The sequence below is a fragment of the Hippopotamus amphibius genome, chromosome 3 (genome assembly GCF_030028045.1).
Source record: "Hippopotamus amphibius kiboko isolate mHipAmp2 chromosome 3, mHipAmp2.hap2, whole genome shotgun sequence".
Taxonomy (NCBI): Eukaryota; Metazoa; Chordata; class Mammalia; order Artiodactyla; family Hippopotamidae; genus Hippopotamus; species Hippopotamus amphibius.
Genome location: NC_080188.1, coordinates 113299053 through 113320608, shown reverse-complemented (window position 1 = coordinate 113320608; position 21556 = coordinate 113299053). Strand labels below are relative to the sequence as shown.

The 21556-nt window shown below is 41.0% G+C and overlaps 1 protein-coding gene across 1 annotated transcript; it reads right to left on the bottom strand.

Annotated features, from left to right (window-relative positions):
- Positions 1–13717: 13717 nt before the first annotated feature.
- Positions 13718–14659, bottom strand: LOC130848694 (olfactory receptor 9I1-like). Its single transcript, XM_057727107.1, has one exon. It carries the CDS (start codon positions 14657–14659, stop codon positions 13718–13720), a length of 942 nt encoding a protein of 313 aa, XP_057583090.1.
- Between the last annotated feature and the right edge of the window lie 6897 nt (positions 14660–21556).

The window sequence follows — 21556 nt, the reverse complement described above, 5'->3', positions numbered from 1 at the left end:
AAGAATTTTATATTCCCTCTTTAAAATTAGTGAATGTTAGCCAAGATTCTCTTGGCTTTCTCAAAGTAGTAAGTACTTCTGTAAGAATTTCAGGCACCATGACATAGCAAATGGGACAAACATTTGGAGGTAGTACAATTGTCCCCAGATCATGGCACTTCAACACCAACTTGGACAAAGAGAAAGGTGGCATCAGTGATGTTCCTTCTAAGGGCTCTGAGTGGAAAATTTGGTCCAGGCCTCTCTCCTTCACTTGTAGATGGCCGTCTTCTCTTTGTGTCTCTTCATATCATCTTTCCTCTGTGTATGTCTCTCTCTGTGTCCAAATTTCCCCTTTTTAATGAGGACACAAGGGTTGGTTTGGGGCCCCCCTCTAATGACCTCACTTTAACTTGATTTCCTCTGTAAAGACCCTGCCTTCAAATAAAGTCACACTGTGAGGTACTAGGAGTTTGGGCTCAAGCATACAAATTTGACAAGGGACCCAAGTCAACGAATAACACAGGAATTATAATGCTCTTGGCTTCACCTGCACAAGTTCCCTGTTGCCTGTGGTAGATTGGGTTTCCCCAGAATCAGACCCTGAGACAGAGGTTTGAGAGCATGTGGTCTGCATGGGAGGTGATTTCAGGAAGTACGGGTAGGGAAGTGGGGAAGTGAGACAGAGAAGGGAAGGAAGCCAGAACAGGCCATGTTAATGATATTGTTAAACAAGGCTCAGACCCACCAGGACTTCTGGGAGATGGTACAGAACACACTTCAGATCTGGCCCTTCCCAGGAATGAGGAGTCTGGGAATTTGCCCACAGTTCCTATCACTCCTTGACTGAGGACTTCTCCTAGGACCTTAACTCCCTGGCCTGCCAAGCCATAGGGCAAGTCATCAGAAGAAGAGTAGCCAGTGCTTACAGTAGGCATCTCACCAATGGTATGTGCTGGAGCCATGGGAGCTGACGGGATATGAGAAGGGCTCTGACAGCATCTCCCAAGATGCTATACACAGCAGTGGGTCACCCCAAGATGGAGTCAAGACCGCATACTGGATGGAGGCTGCATGCACAAGCTAACTTGACTGAAAGAATTCCTTCTTGGGACTTCCCTGGTGGCACAGTGCTTAAGAATCTATCTGCCAATGCAGGGGACACGGGTTCGAGCCCTGGTCCGGGACGACCCCACATGCCGCAGAGCAGCTAAGCCCCTGTGCCACAACTACTAAGCCCACGTGCCGCAACTACTGAAGCCCACATGCCTAGAGCCCGTGCTCCACAACAAGAGAGGCCACCACAATGAGAAGCCGGCACACTGCAACAAAGAGTAGCTGCACTCGTGGTAATTGGAGAAAAGCCCACGTGCAGCAACAAAGACCCAACACAGCCAATTAATTAATTAATTAATTTTTTTTTTAAGAAAGAATTCCTTCTCAACATTGCCCAGTGCTCAGTGAGGAAATCCTCTTTCAGGCCACAGGTGGCACGTGAAGAAAAGCCCTCTCTCCTTGACTGCACATTCAGCCAATATCCCAATGATGGATAAAAAGATGCAATGCAATCACATTGGTTGGGAAGCAGTAACAATTTCCATTCCTTTTAGACTCTCTCAGCTTCATCACAGAGCAAAAAATCTATAGTATTGATTTTTTCATTGCTAAGCCAAAACACTCCACCTTATTAATGAATGATGCAGCCTGCAGAAGACCCCATGTCTCCAGGCCACTGAGCTTGGAGTAAAGACCCCAAACTCTTAATTTCCCTTTTTGCACATCAGAGTTGCAGTCCAAATCTGCTTTCCTTTCTCCACTCTCTTCTCACTTCCTTTCCCATCCCTTCCCTTCTCCTCTTCTCTTCTCACTCTCCCTCTCTCTTTCTCTGTGTGTCTCTCTCTCCATTGCCACTTTAAATATGTCCTGCTTCTTACTCTCCTAAGACTTACTTATGTAACTTACACTCTATTATTACCAGCAATTAACATTCATTGCCATAAAATGATATATCACACATAGCCAACCAATTCCAGAGACTCTCTTTCTTCCATCAAATCCTAACTCTTTCTCCATCCTATCTGTTCTTCCCATATGCTGAGTCATATTCTAGTGATATAGTGACATCATCAATAATCCCTCACTTTTATATAGTTCAAGAAGTCAGAGAGCCAAGGGGAGAAAATTTTTGAAAGGTCACTTAGGCCAGAAACTGTGCCACTATCTATATATAATTCCCCTCGTATTAAAGACAGGGGTTGCAAACTGATGAACCACAAGAGAAACCCAGCTATCAAATACGTTTTATTTGACCCTGGAAGGGTTTTAAAAATCAAGAAACTTCCCATTTAAAAAATTCAATTTCAACCTTCTCTGGAAAAACAAAAACAATCTTATTGCAACATAGGGTAACACTTGGTTAGAGCCGAAAGGTGGTTGCTCTTTAGATAAGACAGGGCCTCTCCTATTCGCTACTCTTGACCCCTCTCTGTTGAATTATCTTCAGCACCTATTGTGCAGTTGCTTGGCTTTTTATGTTTGAATCTACAACAATCCCCAAAAATCCCATGAGTGTGTACCCTTGAGCACCGCAGAGGAAAGGAGCTCATCATCTCCAAACATAGACATTCCCTCTGTGAGCAGGTCATCCCAGGGCTCTTCCTGAAACTCTGAAAGCCACGCATCTACCACTGGCCTTCACTCATCTCCTAAACACTAGACAAAGGAAGAGATTCTCTTCCAGTGAGTTCTTTCCAAAATAAACATTCTCAGTTTCTCGTCTCACATGGTTTCTAGTTCCTTCACCGCCTTGCTTTTTATTTTTTGGACATGGGCCACTCTGTTTTCATTCCTTTTAAAGTATAAAATCCAGCAATGAAGGGTTCCTCCTGAGAGATTCAGCTCCTCCCCTTATCTTCTCCAGAATTTCATTTATGTACTAATTAAAGGAATCTTCACTAAACACTTACCAGGTGGGAGGCACCATTCCAGCCCTGGCATCACATTGGCAAGCAGCAAAACCCAGTTCCTGCCTTCCTGAAGCTCGCATTCCAGTGGGGAGAGAGTGTGACCGCCATCTCCCAAAGAAATGTAAACTTGCACCGTGATGTATGTAAAATAAATTCCAAAGGAACTCAAGAATTTAGATATGAAAAAAAAAAAATTTTCACAAATCTAAAGGAAAACATCAGCAAATAATTTGATTTTCTTCAAGAGGCCTTTCTAGTCACAATAGGAAATCTCAAAGCTGCAAAGGAAAAAAAAAATGGATAGTGCTAACTATAGCAAACGTTAACACTTTTGGAGGCTAAGAGTACCACAAACAAACTCAAAAGACCAACTGGGGGAAATATGTGCAACCCAAATGACAGACAAAGGACTTATTTCCCCAATATACAAATTACTCTTACAAATCAACCAACAAAGCTCATAAAAAATTTATAAAAGAAATATAAATGATGCAAACAAATGAGACAATTCTGAACCTCATTAATAATGAAAGAAATACAAATTAAAATAGTGAGATATTTTCCAAGTAAGTATTGGCCATGATATTTGCAAATTGATACTCCCTGGTGCTGTCAACATGTAGGGAAGCTGGCATTCACATTCACTGCACACGGAAACTACCCTTCAGCAGGGAATTCAGTGATGCACTCATATTAAGTGTTCTGCTTCTGCAATTTTAATTGTTCCTATCCTTTATTCTCTCATCCAACTTGTCCCCATAACATCATGGCTTCCAGAACTAGCTCACACCTGCACCTCCCCGGATCCTCAGACCAACCCTCTTCATTCTACTCAATTTATAATTTCTGGGACTCAGAACTGCTGTTCTCCTGGCCCAGAGGATTTCCACAGAGCTCATCTTGGTTTTCGTGGATCTGCTAGGAAATGCAAAAACAGTCTGGTTGACTCCATGCTGTCCCTGCCAAGGTTCCTGGTGAAGATGAAATCTCAGCTACCCTAGAGCATCTTTCTACCCGAGTCCCCTCCCCCAAAGTACATGATAATCCTACCTGGAAAAGAAACGTAAGCATCTAGAGCTCCTGAACTGAATAACATCAGAACCAATACAGATATGTTGATGCCCAGGGTAGTTCTGTGCAAGGTAAAAAAATAGACACTAGACATTTTTTTTAATTTATTTTTATTTATTTATTTGGTTGTACTGGATCTTAGTTGTGGCAGGCATGCTCCTTAGTTGCGGCCAGTGGGCTCCTTAGTTGCTTCTCAACAGCTCCTTAGTTGTGGCATGCAAACTCTTGGTTGCAGCATGCATGTGGGGTCTAGTTCCCTGACCAGGGATCGAACCCAGGCCCCCTGCATTGGGAGCGCGAGTCCTCACCGCTATGCCACCAGGGAAATCCCGACACTAGACATTGAATCACTTACCATCTTACCTAGACATGCCTAGTCTCAACAAAGACTGCTTGTGTCCACATGGTTATAATAATACCCACTAGATCTATGTTCCCCAGGGCATTAAGCTCAGACCCCTTACCCAGTGCTTACACTCTAATGTCTATGCAACCCCACAAGCCACAAACAGAGGAATTTTACTTTATGTCATTTGTATTATGCAAATAATATTCATACTGAAGACAGTTTTTCAAACTGTCTTTCACTCTCCTGCAGGTTTGGTTTTGCCCTCCAAAACCAAAAGGTACATCCCCTCCCCCAGGTAAATTATGAAGTGGATAATGCAACTGCACCTTCTCAACAACAACTGTAAAACAGAGTTGCTATTTTGCTGCAATCCCTGGCCTCATTTAACCATCCCAGGTTTAATTTGCCCCATTGATAAAAAGGGGGCCTGAGGATGAGTTGAGTTCTTTCCCATCAATCTTGTGACTTTTTATACCATATCTTCTTTCACGGTATTAGGGATTTCAGTAAATGTTAGTTGAGTGCCTCTTTTCAGTAAATGGTGCTGGGAAAACTGGATATCCACAAGCAAAAGAATGAAGTTAGACCTTACCTTACAACATGCACAAAAATTAACTCACAGTGGATCAAAGACATAGACACAAAAGCTGAAACTACAAAACTTTTAGAAGAAAACTTATGGAGAAAGCTTCATGACATTGGATTTGGTAATGACTTCTTACGTATGACACCAAGAGCATAGGCAACAAAAGAAAAAAATAGATAAATTGGACTTTACCAAAATTTAAAAATTTTGTGCATCAAAGGACTCTATCAACAAGGTGAAAAGGCAGCTCCACTCACAGAATGAGAAAAAATATTTGCAAATCACATATTCAATAGAGGATTAATATCCAGAACATATAAAGAATTCATGCAACTCAACAACAACAACGAATTTTAAAATGAGCAAATGACTTGAATAGACATTTCTCCAAAGAAGGTATACAAATGGCCTATAAGCACATGAAAAAATGTTGAGCATCACTAATCATGAGAGTAATGCAATGATGGCTATCAAAAGAAAAAAAACAGAAAACAACAAGCATTGGTGAGGATATGGAAAAATTGGGACCCTTGTGCATTGCTGGGGGGAATGTAAAATGATGCAGCCACTGTGCAAAACAGTAAGTGACTCCTCAAAAATTTAAACATAGACCTACCATATGATCTAGCAATTCCAACTCTAGCTATACCCTAAATGTTTCAAACAGGGGCATGAGCAGATGTTTGTATACCGATATTCACAAGAGCGTTACTCACAATAGCCAAGATATGGAAACAACATAAATGTCCACCAACAGATGACTGGGTAAAGAAAATGTGGTATATTCATACAATAAAATGTTATTCACCTTAGAAAAGATGGAAATCCTGCCGTCTGCTAAAAACATGGCACAATTGGAGGACATTATGCTAAGCGAAATAAGCCAGACACAGAAGAACAAATACTGTACAATTCCACTTGCATGAGGTGTCTAAAATAGTCAAACCCATTGCAGCAGAGAATACAACAGTGGTTTCCAAGGGAGAAATACTAGTTATTTCCTAGCTCTTCACCCAGGATCTTGGACATAGAGAATTACTTACTGTGTCATAAAATCCATGTCTTATTTTTTTCCAAAGCAGCTAACACATTTCAACATACTATATTACTTACTTACTGCATTATTTTCTTATTATATTCAATGTTCATTATCTACCTCCTCCATTAGGATATAAGCTCCACAAGGGCAGAGATTTGTTTGTTGCCTATTTTCATCAGTGATAATCTTCCCAGACTGCTAGAAAAAGTGCCCAGCATATAGTAGCCCTTCAATAAATAGTTAATTTATTAAATTAATGAATTAAACATTTTAGACTATGTCTATAGTGACAATATAAAGCAACAGGTGTAGACAGGCTATTTTTACAAAACCTTTGTTGGAGGCGGGGGGTGGGTGTCAAAACCCAAAGAAATAAATTTACTAAGGATAGAATTAGAAAGAGCTCAGATATTCATTCCCTTACATGAGAAAAAAAAAAAAAAAAGCACTTTTGTTATTGCTGTTGCTGTCATCTCTGTGTGTGTGTGTGTGTGTGTGTGTGTGTTTGCACCACGATGCTTTAAATAAGGCTAAAGATATGTTGAGAAAGAGAAAAAGACACGATGTTCTTTTCAACAATTTTCAGAGCAGTTCACGTTTTTGAAGAAGAGTTAAGTAGAAACAGCTGAGACCTTCCTTCCCACTAGGATTAAAAGAATGAATTGTATAATGTCCATGAAGTATCTTGGTCTCCACGAATAACCTGGCAGATGAACCACAGGGAAGCAGACAGCCTACTTTCCTTTCAACTTCTGTCAGCTTTCCCCAATTTCTTGGGTGATTTATCCTCCTCACACCCTATATCTAAGTAAGATTCAGGAGAAAATATTGTTTGAGGTTTGATTCAGCATCAGGCAAAATGAGATTCAGAACCTAGAGCTATCTTACCTTCTTTGAACTCTGTCATCAATAAAAATCTTTTAACCAAAATGCTTCATTCTCTTTCTTCACTCTAACCCTCTTGCAGTCAAAACAATACAGAAGATCCATGGGGGATGGTGATGTTGGGGCTTGAGCCTCTCTGTCCTTGTGGTCATTTGCACATGATTATATGGCATTTTCCCTTCCCTATAAGTTAGTTGCAGGCTTAGTTGCTCCGCAGCATGTGGGATCTTCCCGGACCAGGGCAGGAACCCATGTCCCCCTGCATTGGCAAGCAGATTCTTAACCACTGCGCCACCAGGGAAGTCCCAAAAAAGGACTTCTTGTGGGATTCGTTGATCTTATCTGAAGTGTTACAACTCCCAGATGATATTCATACCCACACACATAAGCAAATATGTGAATATACACTATAAGTTAGGCAAATAGGATGCAAGCAGGGATGCAGAAAAGAAATCTGAGAAGAATTTCTCTGTCCTGTCTTGATCTTCATGACAAAAAAGGACTTTTTTCTTTTTTATATATTTTATTTTATTATTTTATTTTATTTTATTTTATTTTATTTTATTTTATTTATTTTATTTTATTTTATATTTTTTGGCTGCTTTGCCTCTTCTTTGCTCTGCATGGGCTTTCTCTAGTTGCGGCAAGTGGGGGCTATTCTTCATTGGGGTATGAGGGCTTATTGTGGTGGCTACTCTTGTTGTGGAGCACAGGCTCTAGGTGTGCGGGCTTCGGTAGTTGTGGCTCGTGGGCTCAGTAGTTGTGGCACACAGGCTTAGTTGCTCCACAGCATGTGGGATCTTCCCGGACCAGGGCTGGAACCCATGTCCCCTGCATTGGCAGGCGGATTCTTAACCACTGCGCCACCAGGGAAGTCCCAAAAAAGGACTTCTTGTGGGATTCGTTGATCTTATCTGAAGTGTTATGACTACCAGATGATATTCATACCCACACACATAAGTAAATATGTGAATATACACTGCAACCAAAGACCCAAGATCATGTGTTGTGGGGGCTATACACCTTAATTCTACACTATCCCCATACCTTTATGTGCTAATCTAGTTAATTTGGCTTTACAACTACATTCATTTATTCAAATTAATATATGTGAAAAATGGAAATCACAATTAAAGTACTGGTGATGTTATTTTTGCCAGCTTTATTGAGATATAATTGCCATACAACATTGCAGACATTTAAGGTGTACAACGTGATTTGATACACATATCTATTGTGAAGATGTTTACTGCAATGAGGTTAATGAACACATCCTTCACCTTGCATAATTACCATTTTGTTGTTGTTGTCATGGTGAGAACGTTTAAGATTTACTCTCACAGCAACATTCAAGTATGTAATACAGTACTATTAACTATAGTGACCATGCTGTACGTTAGATCCAGAACTTATTCATCTTACAATGGAAAGGTTGTGTGCCCTTTGACCAACATCTCCCCATTTCCCAAACCCCTAGTCCCTGGTAATCATCAACCTACTCTCTCTCTCTGACTTTTTCACGTAACATGATGCTGTCAAAGGTTCATCCATGCTGTTGCAAAAGGCAGAATTTCCTTCTTGTTTTATGGCTGAATAATATTCCTCTGTGTGTGTGTGTGTGTGTGTGTATCACCTTTTCTTTATTCATCTGTTGATAGACACTTTGGTTGTTTCCATGTGTTGGCTATTCTAAATAATTTTGCAATGAACATGGAAGTGCAGGTATCTCTTCAAGATACTGATTTCATTTCCTTTGGATTTATATCCAAAGGTGGGATTGCAAGATCATATGGTAGCTTTAATTTTTTGAGGAACTTCCATGCTGTTTTCCATTGTAGCTGTACCAATTACACTCCCACCCGCAGTGCACACGGATCCCCTTTCCTCCAGATTCTTGCCAGAATTTATCACCTCTTGTCTTTTTGATGGCAGCCATTCTAACAGGTGTGAGGCATTATCTTGTTGTAATTTTGATTTGCATTTCCCTTATGGTTAATGATGTTTAGTATCTTTTCATTCACCTACTGTCCATCCGTACGGTTTCTTTGAGAAAATGTCTATTCAGATCCTTTGCCAGTTCTTACTTGGATTATTTGTTTTATTGGTACTGAGTTGTATGAGTTCCTTATACATTTTGCCCTTATCAGATACAGGGTTTGCAAATATTTTCTCCCATGCCATAGGCTGATTTTTTTTCTCGATCTTTATTGGAGTATAAAAGCTTTACACTGTTGCGCTGGTTTCAAAAGTTGCTCTTTATTTTGCTGATCATTCCTTTTACTGTGCAGAAGCTCTTTAGTTTGATGTAGGTCCACTTGTTGAATTTTGCTTTTGTTGGTTTTACTTTTGGTGTCAAAAGGCTCTGGCTGTCGTTGTGCACTCTTGTGGCTGCAGGGTCTCGCCAGGCACACATACAGCACAGGAGGCTGGCAACAGGAGTCTCAGGCTGGAGGCAATGCAAGTGCACAGCTGGAGGGGTCAGCCTTGAATGTCAGTTGTGGGGGTCTAAGCTGTAATTTTGCACTCACACAGCTGTGGAGGCCTGGGCTAGCTGCTGGTACAGATCAGGCACTGGCTGGAAGCAGGTATAAAGAGGTGGCAGGGACTCAGGTTGTTGGCATCCGGGAACATGAAAACCTGTGGGGTGAAAACCAGTGAAATCTGCACGGGGTCCATGGAAGTGACTGGCTGTTGGTTTTGTCGGTGGAGAAAGCTGCCAGGGCCTTCTGCCGAGCAGGTCCCTGGGAACCTTGGTCACTCCCACTGTGTGGCTGGTACTGGTAGCCTCTGCCCTCCTTCCTTGTCCCTGACCATCTCTAATAGTCTCAGCTTTGCCAGTCTGTGGATGGGGCAAAACCAAAGTGGGTCCTTTGGGGACACTGGTCATTCACCTGGCTTGGTGAGGGGAACTCTTTCTTGCTCAGGAGTTTCCTGTTGGCACTGAGAAGTGCCAGCCTGGGGATGGCATGAGGCAGGCAAAATGAAGCTGTTCTTCCTTCCCTTTTTTGTGTGGTTGTTCTCAGGGTTTTTGTTCCACTGCCTTGCTGGAGTTTTGTAAGTGGACTCCTGAGCTCTCTCAGAGCTGTTTTTGTTCATGGATTGCTGTCTAATTGTTGATCTCTGTGAGGGGAAGGATGCTGGGGTCTTCCACACTGCCATCTTGGTGACCTCACTTTTGGGGGTTGTTCTAAATGGTGAGAAAAACATAGCACTTTGGCCTCTTGATGTATTGAGTTAAATGGGTCAGTTTAAAGACTGAAAGTCTGCTTTTTTTTTTTTATCTTTCCTGTATTATTTTTGGTAGATTGAGGCTAAAGTATTACAGCTGAAAACTTACAATTTCAAAACACAATTCCTAAAAGGGATATTCTTAGAAGTTGAGAGGGATTAAAAAAAAGGATTTCAATATTACCAGCTGGATTTTATTACTCAGAGTTCTTCAGGTATACAGAACCAACAGTATATATATATATATGGAGATTTTTCTTTTTTTTAATTTCTTTTGGAATATGGTTGATTTACAATGTTGTGTTAGTTTCTGCTGTACAGCAAACTGAAGCAGATATATATATAGATATAGATAGATAGATATATAGATATACACATTTACTTTTTTTAGATTTTTCCCATGTAGGCCATTACGCAATATTGAGTAGAGCTCCCTGTGCTATACAGTAGGTCCTTATTAGTTATTTATATTTTATATAGTAATGTGTATATGTCAATCTATGGATATTTTTTCTTAAGCCACTTGCTTGAGGTATGATTGACATACAAAAAATTGTACATATTTCATATGTACAACTTGATGAATTTGGAGATAAGTATATACCTGTGAAACTATGTCCATAACCTCTACTGTATTCTTTAAAATTTGCTAAGAGGGTAGATCTTATGTTAAGTGTTCTTATCACAAAATAGTAATCATAATAATAATAAATAAAGGCAGTGGTAGGAAACTTGTGGAGGTGATGGATCTGTTTAATGGCATAGCAAGAGATTTATGATAAGGAACTGCCCACATGACTTCTTTTATGGAAGCTAAGAATTCCCGCAATTCAGGAAACCTAGGAGAGCAGCGGGTGTAGTTCAGGGCTCCAGAAACGAGAAGCTGATGGTGTAAATCTCAGTCCCAGTTCAGAAGAAGACTGCTGTTTCAGTTCAAGCAGTCAGGCAGAGAAGAAGGAATGAATTCTCCCTTCTTCTGCCTTTTGTTCTATTCAAGCCCTCCAGCTTGAAGGGCGCCTACCCACATGGGGGAGGACAACCTGCTTACTGAGTCCACCAATTTAAATGCTTATGTCATCTGGAAACATCCTCACAGACACACACAGAAGCAATGTTTAGCCAAATATCTGGCCCACCATGACCCAGTCAAATTAGCACATAAAATCAATCATCCTAGGATCGTATTTTCTAAAAGATTATGTATAGAGTCTATTGTAGGAATGAGATCTGTCAATGAGATAAGTGAAAATTCTTGGCACAGAGCCTGCCACACATTAGACAATTTATGAATGTTTTCATTTATTAATATACGTAAGTGGAAATTCAACATAAATGCCATTTCCTCTAGTCCTTCTCTCATCAGAAGAAGATGGTCCCCTAATAGACACTAAAACTTCATTTTATTTTTATTCACTAGGTGCAACCCTGAAGCAATTGTATATACATCAAACACTATACGTGAATCAAAGGACATTCATTTATAAGCAAAGCTTGTTGCCATTCACCAAGTAGAAGGCAGGAGAAGTGTGAGGCAGCTTCCAACCACTACTAAAATAGCACACTCACTGTCTAGCGTTTTCCCCATTTATTTATTTTTTTTAAGTTGAAGGTTTTTCCTGCCCCTCCAAGGGATGATTTCTTCAGTCCATTAACACAGCCTGACATATAGTAGGAGTTACTGGAAACGCGTTGCCCTCTTAAGAGGAAGTAGTTGATGGCTATTTTGATGAACTGACACATGGTGTATACCTGAATATCCCTTAGTCAGGGCCACAATTCGGGGAAATAAAGGTATACCAACTAAAAAAATGGATGTCTCCAAAAGTATATTTCCCCAATTTCACCATTTCTCCAAGAATAGGTCCTATACCAATAACGTGGTCATACACCTACGTGTTAGCTTTCTCTGGCCTAATATGTGTTCTAGAATGAAACATACAGTACTGTGTGGCAATCAGACACCTTGCCTTGGGATACACCATTTGTTCTTTCTTAGATGAAGTGGGTCTGTTTCCCTCCATCTCCACTACCAAGGACCCCTTTTCCACCCATTGCACTGCAGCCAAGTGGATCTTCTTAAAATTCAGATACGATCATTTCATCCCCTGCTCTTGAAGGAAAGTTCACAAGTCCCTAAGTAAGCTTGCAAGGTTCTCTGTGACCTGGTTTCTCTTGAATTCAGCATCTCACACTAAGCCTCTCACTCCTTCTGTTGCAGCCACTCTGGCTTCTCAGTTCCTCAAGGAACTGAGGTCTATTTCTCAGACCCTTGCATTTGCAACTGTTTCTATCTGGAATGGTGTCCCCACCCTATAACTATGACATACTTACTCTTTAAACCTCAGCTTAAATGTTAGTTCCTCAAGGAAGGATTTCCTGATCACACCAAACTAGGTTAGAACCCTACCATACAGGATAACAATATCCCGTGTTGCTTCTTTTCTTCCACTTTCCAAAATCGTATAAAAAAATCAATTGGCTGTGTAATGGTTCAATATCTGTCTATGCCCCAGGTTCTAATCTCCATTAAGGAGGACGTTACTACCTTCCTAAACCTAGTGTTATTTCTGATATGTAGTTGATCATCAGTAAATATTTGCTGAATTGATGAATAAGATTGTGGAATCTCCATGGAGATGTTTCTCAACTAATATTTGTAGCAGATGTGAAGGTCATTAAAAGGCAGTGGTCAGATTCATGGTTAGATAATAAAGACAGATAAAGACAGGTCTTCTACAAGAGATGGAATCAGATAGTGGTTTTCACTACTGGATAAGAGAAAATAGTTTGAGGTAACTGAGGCAGATGATCCATGAACAATGCTTCAGAAATAAAACAGAGATTCTGAACTTCGGTAATCAAGAAATATTTCAGAAGTTATATATCGGGCTCAGTTCAGCTCTACATCAAGATCAAACTGTTTTCAATAATGAATGCAAATCATTACACCTTTCTTTCATTCTAAAGTGTCTTGATCCTCTACATTATCTTGGGAAATTAACTTTTTCTATTTGAACATTTCCTGGTTCACATCTCCTTTTCCTCTATTTTTTCTTCCTTTGTTTAGCTACTTGTATTTTCCATGACAAATACCTAAATTATATATGATAGAATATTGAGGAAAGGCTGAATACTGGTCAGGGCTGATTTCCACCCCACTACACACAACCAAAGAAGGTGACTGTCCTTACTATGTAAACAATGTTATTGTTTTGCAATTATATTCAAGGTGAAAACATTACCTTAGTGGGAAAAAAATATGTTTTTTATGTTTATTGCTGAGAAAACACTGAATAATATCCAGGAAAGGTCAGAAAAATACATTTTACATTTTTTAGCATGTTATTCTTATAAAGCCCTTTGGCATTCCATCTCTCTTGATCCTGGCTTTAATTGTAGCAAGTGAATTTTTACTGATGCTATAACTAAGGGCAAGAATTTCTGGCTTTAGGTCCTAGAGCTAAAAAGAAACTACTGGAACTTAAATCTACATTTTTTTCTTTTTTTGCCTCTGTATGTCTTTTTAATGATGAGGTCTGGTTCCTGTGTTAAGAGGACAAGCCAAAAGCCCAAAGGATGATTGCAGGAAGTTCTGAATTGATGGAGTGCAAGTCTTACTCTGCTTGGGAAACCCTCATCCTGTGGAGAACTCTCTTCAGAGCCTCCTTCACTTCTTTGTTTCTCAGGCTGTAGATTATTGGGTTCAGCATAGGGACGACCACAGTGTAAAATACTGACACAATCTTGTCCTCCTCAAGGGATTCTCCCATGTTACCTTTCAGGTACATGAATATGAGTGTACCAAAGAAAAGAGCCACTGCAGTTACATGAGAGGCACAGGTGGAAAAAGTCTTGGCTTTGCCACCAGCTGAACGAATCTTCAGAATAGCCCGAATGATGAACAGGTAGGATATAAGAATCACTGAAACGCTGCTTGTAATGACCAAGAAAGCTAAGAGGTAGATCACCCATTCTCGTGCTCTGGTTTCACTACAGGCGAGCTTCAGCAGAGGTGGGAGGTCACAAAAGAAGAAATCCACATGCTTGGAGTTACAGAAAGAGATGGAGAAGGTACACCCAGTGCGGATCACAGAATTGACAGCGGCACCACCATACGCCCCAGCCACCAGTCCCAGGCGGGTCTGGGAGGTCATGGCAGTGGCATAGAGGAGAGGGTTCCATATGGCCACATAGCGGTCATAGGCCATCACGGCCAAAAGGAAACATTCAGTACTAGCACAGAGTGTGAAAAGGAAGAACTGGGTGGTACAGCGCTCAAAGGTGATGACCATCTTATCAGTACCCAAGGTCTCTAGCAATTGAGGGACAATAACAGAAGAGTAGCAAATGTCCAGGAAGGAAAGGTGGCTGAGGAAGAAGTACATGGGAGTCTGGAGGCGAGGGTCACTCTGAATCAGAACTATCATGCCCAGGTTGCCTCCCATAGTGATGAGATAAAGGACCAGAAACACAAAGAAGAGACCCGTCTGCAGCTCTGCCCACAACTGGAACCCCATCAAAACGAATTCTGTCACCACAGTGTCATTCTCTGCCATGAATCCTAGGTCACCCACTGAAATAAAAAAATACAATCTCATTGAAGATAAATTAAGGTGAGCATGGCTTAATTTGATCATTTTCAGTAATGATAGTAATCTTTAAGAGTTGTAAATCACTTTACGTTTTTTACAAACTGTATTTCATTTGATCTTGCAGAGATCCTTAGAAGCACATATTGTAAACCCCACTTTCAAGAGAAGAATATGAGGGTCAAAGAGGTAAAGTGACTAGTTCATGATTTCATAGTAAAGAGGCAAAGCCAGAGCTGGAACTCAGCTCCTCAGACATTACCTAACTTCTTACAGGTCAAACTGCAAATATTTATCAGCCTCCCTGCAAAGCCAGAAAATACCACTTTGTTGGAGAAAATCTAATGCTATAGTACTAAGGACATGGGCTTTGAAATCCAACCAAGTTTCCCATCCCTTGAGACCTTGGGCAAGTTAATTCATCTCCCTGAACCTCAGTCTCCTTGTTGGTTTAATGAGAATGTCAATGCCAAACTCACAATGTTACTGTGATGAACATAACTTACATACTATACCTAACACTTGGTCTGACTCATACACTTAGAATTATTTTTTTCTCAATTCTGCAATAATGTAACATGCTTCTACGTTCACGTACATTCTGGAATCTTCTTATCTCCAAGTCCACAGCCCCCTGGAGTCCCAATATCAACTCTATCTTTCTTTGTAATAGTCTTGAAGTGCATGTGAACCCAATGGGGTTGGATGCAAGACAGTGAGCTGTGAAGAGCAAGCACTGTTAGAATTTCTACAGCCTATCACCTGCCAAGTCTCTTCCTCCTCTCTGTTTCTGCCAAGCAAGGTGTCCTGGTTTCCAAGTTCTCTTATTCCAAGGGAACTGTCCCACTTTTTTTAAGTCTAGATCATTATCAATCAATAAGAATCATGAATCAAGTCATTCCAGAATTACCCTGCAAACTCCTTAAGGGACAAAGCCATCACACTGAGTTTAGAATTCTAATAGAGATGGAGTTCTTGCCAGGTATGTGGACAATCTTGTCTCTCTACCTTTGGATGCTAATCATTTGGGGTAATGGAAATGCTGAATGTGGACTTCAAAGGCGATTCTTTTCGTCCTCCTTCCATGCTTGAAACAAAAACTGAATTTGAGAAAGATCTCATAGAATTTTAGATAAATAAGAAAATGAAACTTTGACCAGTGTTTGGCAAATGCTGATCTAATGATTTAATAAACATCAACATGTTTACCCCTCCCCCACTGAATTCCTGGTAATGTAAATATTTAGAAGCTTTTTTTCCCTTAGGGCCCATTATAATATTGACTTTCAACCAAAACAATGACTTGCGGTGTTCTTGGAATTCACACAAATCATCTTGACCAAAGGGGGTTAAAAGAGAGAGAGAGACTATGTTCATGTATTAATTTAATGAGAATCTGATGAGAACTTGCAATGCCTTAGGCACTCTTTTGGTTGCTCAGAACAAAACACAAAGATCTTTCCCTTGTGGTGTGATCATTCTAGCAGAAGAGCTAGGCATATGCAAAATACATCTTAAAAAAAAGTATATTTTTTACTGTGATAGAAAAGTGCTATGACACACACACACACACACACACACACAGCTTTGGGAGATCCAAAGTATGGAGACAGGTATTAAATAGGATCATCAGGGAAGGTTTATTGAAAAGGTGACATTTCAGCAGAAATGTTAGGGATTGGTAGCTATTCATGCCCATTTGCACACATCATTTATCCACAAACAATAGAAAATGAAGACACCAGCAGTGGACCACTCCACTTCCATTACAAAACATACAGAGTTCTTCTGGTCCTTGTGAAGCACTCTCAAGGCAACTTTGTTCAGAGGTGTCAACCTCCCAACACAGAGAGAAGCACTAAGGTATTAGAGGCTCAATAATCAGCCTAAGATCACTGAGTGTAAAGGTAAGATTGGAATCCCAACAATATAACACAGTGGCTGAGAAAATGGGCCCTGAAGAGAGACAGAGCTTGTTCCAAACTCGGTCATTTCTATTTGTGTGACCTTGGGCAAGGTACTTGACCCCTAGAGTCTTAGACTCAATATCCACGCAACAACAACAACAGTACTGGGAATTTCCTGGTGGTCCAGTGGGTAACACTCTGTGCTGCCAATGCGGGAGGCTCGGGTTCGATCCCTGGTCAGGGAACTAGATCCTGCATGCATGCCACAACTAAGAGTTCGCATGCTGCAATGAAGATCCTGGGTGCCACAGCTAAGACCCAGTGCAACCTAAATAAATAAATATATATATATACACACAAATAAATAAGTATTTTAAAAAGACAATAGCCCTACTGCTGAGCCATGGGAGGTAAAAGAGATAATTCATGGAAATACACACTGTGCCTTGTACAGAGTAAACACACAATACATGTAATTATTACAAAAATGATTTTTCAACCACTGGGTTGCTCTGCCAATCAGAAATTTAACTGATTCCCATTTTATTACTGAGTAAAGTGAGGCTCAAATGGTTAAACCAACTTGTCCAAAACCACACCAGGACTTCTGGCTCTAAATTCGTTGTGTTTCCACTAACCGACATTTGGCTCATGACTTTGGCCCAGGAAGAGTGACACTATCCCAGCTCCAGGCAGCCCCAGCTGGGGAGGCACAAGTCAGGAGACCCACCTCATCCCACCACTCCCCTAAGAGACAAACTTTTAGATCTCCTCTGAGGGCGGGAGCTAGTCTCCTTTGGAGGGCAGTGTCATGGTTGGGGAGGGGCCACTGATAAATCAGTGAGAGTATATGGTAGCAAGGCTGGAAACAGCATCTGGAGGCCTGAATTCACGTCTGCTGTCTGCCACTGATGTACTGTGTAAATTTAAGCAACTATTTTCCCATCTCTGGGTCTGTGTCTTCACATGAAAAGACTGCACTCAATGACCTCAAACGCAGCATCTTGTTCTACAGTGTGATGGTCTCTCTTCTCCTCTTAGAAGTTCCAGGATGGAGGGAAAGGGCATGTATTAATACTAATAATGAAGAAAGACATTAAAACAGCACTCACTTTGGGTGAGATACTGTTCTAGGTGTTTTACATAAACTGCCTCATTGACTTTTCACAATATCGCAACACTGCATATTGTTATTATCCTTATTTATAGATTGGAAAATAGATGCTTGCAGAGATGAAGTAATTTGGTTTAGGTAAACCACCAGGTTGGCATTTGAACCAAGGACTCCAAGGCCATGCTCCCAACAGTTGTCCCTTTACTCTTGAGTAGGGTAATGGTCACCACCTAGTGAGCACATTTTTACAACCAGAACTTTTTATCAGCTTCACATACATTACTCTCTATGTTTGGGCAAAGAGGAGAGTAACATAAGTTAAATAAAGATTTTTCTAAATGACCCCCAATTCTGAAAACACTGCACACGTTCTCCTTTTTGTAGTAGCACCTTTATTGGTCATGTGTCCTCTGCAGGGATGGGAGGGTAGAAGAGGTGCACAGGGCCACCATCAGAATCAAACTCTAATTAAGAATGGACAGCCACCAAAGAACCATCACCTCCAGCACAGGTTTCAGTGGCAAGAAAAAGGTCATGTGAACCAACCTTGCTCCTGGCTCCTCACCATTTCTTACGTGTACGTTCCCTTTGCCTAAGTGTCATTCCTCATTTTTAATTTATTTTATCTTGCTGCATGTCATGCATTTTTATCAGCCACTTTAAGTCTCTTTTGGAAAGAGATATTGATGAATAAATAAATACGAAATAAAATCGCCTGTTCGCCAGAAGCCAGGATCATTAGAACCATCAGCAGCCCTATCAGCATCAGATCCATAAAAGTGCCGCCAGAGGACTTTGCCAAATGGGTTCTGGAAAGACAGTGCACCAACAGTGGTTCAGCCTAAATCAGACCCATCTGTGTATGATGAAGAAAGGCAGATGCTCAAGGGAGAAAATGCACAGCTCAGGGAGGTCCCCAGGTCTGTTCTCCTGGAGCCAGTTCCTGAAATCTTCATAAATCCACATTCTAAGATAATAAACTGGGATTGCATTTTGAGATCATGAAAAGCATGGAGGTCTCCTAACCCATCATGCGCTCTGTGTGTGTGTGTGTGTGTGTGTGTGTGTGTTTAACTTTTTATTTTATGTTGGGAGTATAGTAGATTAACAATGTTGTGTTAGTTTCAGGCGTACAGCAAAGTGATTCAGTTGTACATATACATGTATCTATTCTTTTTCAAATTCTTTTCGCATTTAGGTCATTACATAATACTGAGCAGAGTTCCCTGTGCTATATGGTAGGTCCTTGTCGGTTATCCATTTTAAATATAGCAGGTGTACATGTCACTTTAATGTGATCCTTCTGAGCATCAGGTACGTCCATTTTTCAATGGGCAGAGGAAAATGTTAAAGAAAACCAAGGTTGGCAAGTGTTTGCTGATCTTCAGAGGAGCTGGAAAGTTTGTTCTCTCCAAGAAGACTTCTGCCTTGCTTTGTGATACATTGTATAACTCCAGAACTGGTCCAAAATGATAATTGATAACTCTAGATAGAACAGCCAACCAGTTTCCTAGTAATTATGATTAGAGAAAACCAACAACAGCTGCACAATATCTCCAGGCAGGGAGAAGAACCATGGATCATTGTGGGCTCAGGGGAAAATAGTTAGTCCCAGGCAATGTAGAAAACTAAGTTGTTGGGGAAATATAAATGGAACACTGAAGCAGCAGTTTCCTGTTTTTGAAGCCCACAAAAGAGATGAAATTGCTAGATTTCAAGGATGCACAGGAAGAAAGGGAATCCTTAATGCCATCATAAACCCACCACACACCACAGTACTGAGCAACGCCGGCATTTCACATTCTCAGGGATCTGTTACCTAATTGTTGATCAAGCACAGAAATATCTCACTTACAGACACTTCCTGGCAGACCACTTAACTCTAGGTTATCTTTTCCCCACATTAGTCATGTCTGCTCAAGACCCACAGCCTCATTTTTATATCAGCCAATAGTAAACACACCTAGGACATCTAATTCACACATTCCAAAGCTAAAGGAGAAAGACCTGGAGATTGTTTGCTCTTTGGGATTATTAATCTCCTGAAAACCATCACTAACTCTCACTGGACTGGGAGCCAAGAGGCTAAGTATGGATTAATCGAGAAAATATATGGGAAGATGATTCTCAAAGTAATAAGTTTGCACTTGGAAGGGATTGTTATAAGGGCCTAGACACCGGCTTTATAATAGCACATACTGCATAGAATACAGAGCCATAGATCTGAAGAGTATTTATATAACTTAGCAAAACTAATCCACTTAGATCCTCCAAGTCAGGGTTAAAGTTATTTTAAAATGGTGAGATATAAAGGTTGTATGATGTGCCTAAAGTTATGCAGCCATTGCTCTCAGCTGGAAATATGCAACAAAGATTTCTAAAGGATCTGCCTTTATATTCTGTGCCAGACAGTACACTGTCCGCTGGGGGTGCAGTGATGAATATATAGAACTAAACAGACATGAGACGATAAAGAGTCTCCCTGTGCCACTAGAATAGAGCTGGCATCGTCTGCTTGTGGTAACTCGAAGAGGAGAAAGGAATAAAAGAACAAGGTACAAGATGCTTTGCCACTCAAAGTGTCAGAGTGGACTTGGGTCCTAATGATGTTTAAGGGGGGCGGGGAGGGGGGGAGGAAGCATGGCTGCTTCTTCCACCAACACTATGTGTCCAGGTAAAAAGTAGCTCAACCTAGAGATGCAAATAGACTATTTAAGAGCTCCCCTTTTTCTCAGAAACTTGTTTGAAAGAAAACTTTAAAACATTTTCTAGTTGAATTTAAACTTATAAATACATACAAAAGTATTCTCCAGCAAGCCTCACTGAAAATAGCAGAAAGGCAGAACCATCATGGTGTCACGGAACCAGAATGCTTTGAAGTTCTACCACATGGGGGTCAACCAGCCAGTCATGTAAATTATCTGGACTTCAGCTGTTTCATCTATAAGATGGACAGGAATACTACCCAAGTCACAGGAGTGCTGCAAGGATGAAAGGAGAAGGCATGTGTTCTCAACAAAGATTGATTCTCTTGCATACAATGGAAGGTGTGAACTCCCCTCCTCCAAATTACAAATGACTTCCATGACCCCTCACTTTAAAACATTGTACTCCTATTATCCCATTGGCCCTCACACAACCCTTTTTGAAGTGAGAAAAGTGAGACACAGAGAGGTCAACAGATCTGTCCAAAGGTCACATAGCTAGAAAGCAAAGCAGCCAAAACTGAGACCCAGAACCCTTTCCACCACACCACCCAATCCCTCAGCTTGGTGGTCATAGTGAAACAGATGCCCTGCTTGAAGACGGGAGGCGAGCGGGTGGGGAGATCTAAAAAAGCTGAAATCGTGAGTTCTTCCTCCCTTTGCGATCCTACAATAAACTTTCTGAATGGCATAGAAATTCTGTCCAAACGTTAACCTCAAATCTCTCACGCTTCTCCTTCACCAATGCCTGCTCACTCTGTCCCAGCTTCTCCTTGGACAGAGTGTGCAGTAGAATCTTGGAACTTAAAGGAGTCTCTAAAGGTCATGGTGCTTCCCTTTTGCGCTCAGACAGATGAAGCAGAGATGAGGGAAAGAGGTCCTGAGATGAGGAAGGTCTTGCCCAGAACAAACACCAATGGAAAATGGTGGGAGTGACAGATCTCCTTCAGCCTGACAAGACACCCTTTCTACTGTCTGGGCTGCTTCTCCTTTTCAGAGACTTAGCACAGCTTTTCTGTTGCCCAGAGCTATTCAAGCCCTCTTCCTCTCAGAGAGTGGTGAGAACAGATGAACTGCCCCCCTCCTTAAAAGGGGATTGGGAGGGGAGAGGAGTCCTGGCGATGGGAATACCTAGACA

Bases quoted from the DNA above. Each gene is read 5' to 3' on its own strand.
- LOC130848694 (XM_057727107.1), bottom strand. From the start codon at position 14,659: ATGGCAGAGAATGACACTGTGGTGACAGAATTCGTTTTGATGGGGTTC.